This window comes from Anarrhichthys ocellatus, unplaced genomic scaffold (assembly GCF_004355925.1).
Source record: "Anarrhichthys ocellatus isolate YVR2014 unplaced genomic scaffold, GSC_Weel_1.0 scaffold120, whole genome shotgun sequence".
Lineage (NCBI taxonomy): Eukaryota > Metazoa > Chordata > Actinopteri > Perciformes > Anarhichadidae > Anarrhichthys > Anarrhichthys ocellatus.
The window spans coordinates 797,784-801,378 of NW_022280150.1; the positions used below are offsets into that span (position 1 = coordinate 797,784).

At 40.3% G+C, this 3,595-nt stretch overlaps 1 protein-coding gene across 1 annotated transcript in view; it reads right to left on the reverse strand.

Annotated features, from left to right (window-relative positions):
* Positions 1 to 2,372, reverse strand: part of lrif1 (ligand dependent nuclear receptor interacting factor 1) — an 8,957-nt gene extending 6,585 nt beyond the window's left edge. The window contains exon 1 of the mRNA XM_031876919.1: positions 2,124 to 2,372. Within this exon, the coding sequence (XP_031732779.1) occupies positions 2,124 to 2,161 (38 nt within the window). The 5' untranslated portion in view covers positions 2,162 to 2,372. The remainder of the gene's footprint in view (positions 1 to 2,123) is intronic.
* Positions 2,373 to 3,595: the final 1,223 nt, after the last annotated feature.

Genomic DNA, 3,595 nt, shown 5'->3' on the forward strand with positions numbered 1-3,595 from the left:
CCCCCCCCCCCCCCCCCCCCCTATTGCCTTAGGCCCTGACTTAACTGTCATCACATGGTAAATGGTTGAGTGCGAGAGGCTGCAAGGGCTTGAAATGGTATAAATATGAAGCAAGCACTTTGCGGCGACATATCTCGTTACCCTGATGGCACCAAAACATGTCATCTACAATTGTGGCTGTTCATTTTACATTTTTACCCTCTAATTTGAACGCCTTTCAGGCTCTTAACAGACGAGAGGTAATTGTCAAATATATTTACTCATTTGTGTCAAAACTGCTAGAATAAACATAACTAAAAGAAATGGTTGGTGAATAATCCAGGTGTGTAATATAGGCAATGCTTTCATGTGTTTTTATGTATCATCTTAAATCCTTAATGTTAATGCTTCTGTGTAAATTTCACATGCCAGGCTGAACACCTGCCGCCCTCTTTGTTTACCTGTTTTAATGCATTTGACTTTCCTTTGGTAAGCCAATGTTTAACGTCACAATGCTATGATTTGTGGGTAATTCTACCAGGTAAAGTCTGAAGAAATACAAACATAAGGAATGTTTAGATAAAGAGCTCAAAATGTCCGAGAGAGCCCCCAAACACTTGACGATTTGACAGTGACACAGCCCTAAAGCCTCACAAACTTTGTTTAGGAACGCGCCTTGAAGTCAGTGAGTCCGCTAGAGTGGCCAATGGATTGTAAGAACTGGCCCACTGCCACTGATAATGGTATTAGTAACACCTGGGATTTTGATCTCAATCACTTTCGTTAATATCACAGACTGTACATAAGAAGTAGACATAGTCATCGTGACATCACCCATTGGTTTTTGGACAGCCGTTATGAAGCCTTGAGTTCGGCAGAGACGTAGAGACGCCGTATACGGCTCTGGTAGAGACCTGTCAATCACAGTAAGCCCCGCCCTAAAGCATACCCTGCTTTATGGTCTGTTTGACTCTAAATGGACCATAATTTACTAAATGAACATCATGCTGTATTGAAGAAGACTTGAAACTAGAGACTGAGACCATAAACTCATGTTTACAATGTTTACTGAGGTAATACATCAAGAGAGAAGTAGAGTCATTTTCTCATAGACTTCTATACAACCAGAGGATTCGCCCCCTGGTGGTCAGTAGAGAGAATGCAGGTTTGGAGACTCTTTTGCATTGGCTTCACTCAGCAGAACTGGAGGTTGCCGCCTGGTTAATACCAGTCTACGGTGAATGTAGTGAAGTTAATCATTTTAGTAAAGGGCTACCCAGAGCTTTGTGGTCTGCTCCACAGTCTATTATATTTGCTTTATTCTGTATTTGAGCAGTAAAGTTACTGCGAGTGATTAACAGTTCTGGAAATCCATTTCTCTTTGTTTGGACTCTGTTTAGTCAATGAGGCTTCTAATGCTAAAGTACTGCAACTTAATATTAACGGCAGGCATGCATCTTCCCAAGCACCTTGGATGAAAAGGTTGAAATACAACATGTGAACGCCCCTTGTTTCATGACGCTGTTTGTACAGAACATGGTTAGACTAGCTTAGCATAAAGACTGGCAGGCTGCTAATCTACTCCAACCCTGTCCTGACTCCAACTCAAGTAACTTTATTTCACAAAATGTTCAATTACTCCTTTAAGTATAACAATTCTAATCAGAAGTATTCCTGTCATTATGTGTGGTAGCTATTGGTATTATACTCTTTGCCATGATGTTACCACTGTTTCATTACGATCCTACAACGCTTTTGCAGGCATGTCGTTACATCAGAGGGGTCCTCAGAGGGGTGAACTATGTTGAGCCTAGAGCTAGAGTTTCTAATGCCACTCTATTAACCTGCTGGACCGCGATGGTAACTTATATCCACCCTGGGTTATAAGAGAGCCACCTTTGTGACATTGAAAACTCACTTTAAACTCAACATTTACCATTAATCTTACGTGGTAGTAACGGTACCCCACCCCCTCCCCCTCGCGGAAAACACTACTAAAACTAACCGTAAAGGGGACTGTGGATGTCGCAAAAAATTCTACCAGTCCACGGTTCTTGTAATTCGCTTCAATGAACGTTACGTGCCCTTCATTGTAAACGAGATGACATCAAACCCATTCAACTTTGGTATACATCCAACGTTACCTGTGAACCGGACTCCTTTCCGTCATTGCGGTATACATGACTCGTGAAATTTCCCTTGTAGTTTTCGCGTCCAGTCAGTCAGCGTAACTAAAACATCCGTTTAGGCTAATTCATGAATCTCGAGGCAGACAGAATACGCTAACGTTAACGTTGGTCAGATGAGTTTACACCAAAGCCCAGAAGAGCAAAAGGCACGCTAACGCTACTTAGTCACGTCGTTATATCCTCCCTAAAAAAAAAAAATATATATATATATATATATATATATATATATACACGACATGGTAAATCAGACTAAATAAACCACCAATTTAGTCGCATGTATCATCAAACATTTCACTTCTCGCTTTCCGTTCATTCCGCATCCGTTACACCAGGCTTCCGGTTTGTTACATTGGTCGCATTCTTCTTCTTCTTCTTCTTCTTCTTCTTGTTTGAGGTTTATTGGCGGTTGGCAAACTATGAATTAGTGCATTACCGCCACCAACTGGTATGGAGTGTGGATCAGGATGTCTAATAGGCTACTTATATAAAAATGTAAATTCAAAAGGAAAAGAAAAAAGAAACAAAACAACGAGCTCATATTTTCTTAATAATATTAATTAATCTAAGATATTGAAATAATACTTGATAACACTCACTTTTTGAGGTATTTTGCTGAATATCCACTATATCCAACCATACCTTCATCTTGCCGAGGTCTCCAATCAGCTGCCCTCTTTCCTGCTCATATTTCTGACATTGTACAATTACATGCTCTATTGTTTCCTCTTGCTCACAATAGTCGCATTTCCCTGTTTCATGTTTACCTATTTTTTAAGCATACCGTTTAGGCCTGTATGTCCAAATCTAAGCCTTGATATTACCGTTTCCTCTCTCCTGTTCCTTCCTGCACATCTCATTTCTCCCACTTTCCTCTGAACTCGGTAAAACCATCGTCCTTTCCTGTCTTCTTCCCATTGCTTCTGCCACCTTTCCTTCAACCTCTGTTTAATGATACTTTTTGTTTCTGATTTACTGAAGCTGACTGCAACATTAGTGTAGCTATTTTTTGTGGCCTCTTTTGCAGCTTTATCTGCCATCTCATTTCCTATGACCCTAATATGTGCTGGTACCCATAGGAATATGACTGTCAGACCCATCATTTGAATTTTGTATAATGTTTGTTGTATTTCTATAAGGATGTCTGGTCTACTGTCTGAATGGCTGTTCTGTAAGCTGGCTAATGATGAGCTTGAGTCTGAACAAATGATTGCCCTCAATGGTCTTGTGTCCTCTATCCACTGTAGTGCTGACATTATTGCCAGCATTTCCCCTGTGTACACTGATAGTCCCTCACTGATCATTTTACCTATTTTAATATTAAATTCTGGGACAATAAATGCCACTCCTACCTTGTTTCCTAAATTATTTGATGCATCTGTAAAAACCTGGATATAACTGTGGTAACTGTCGATATGTGCCTGTATTGT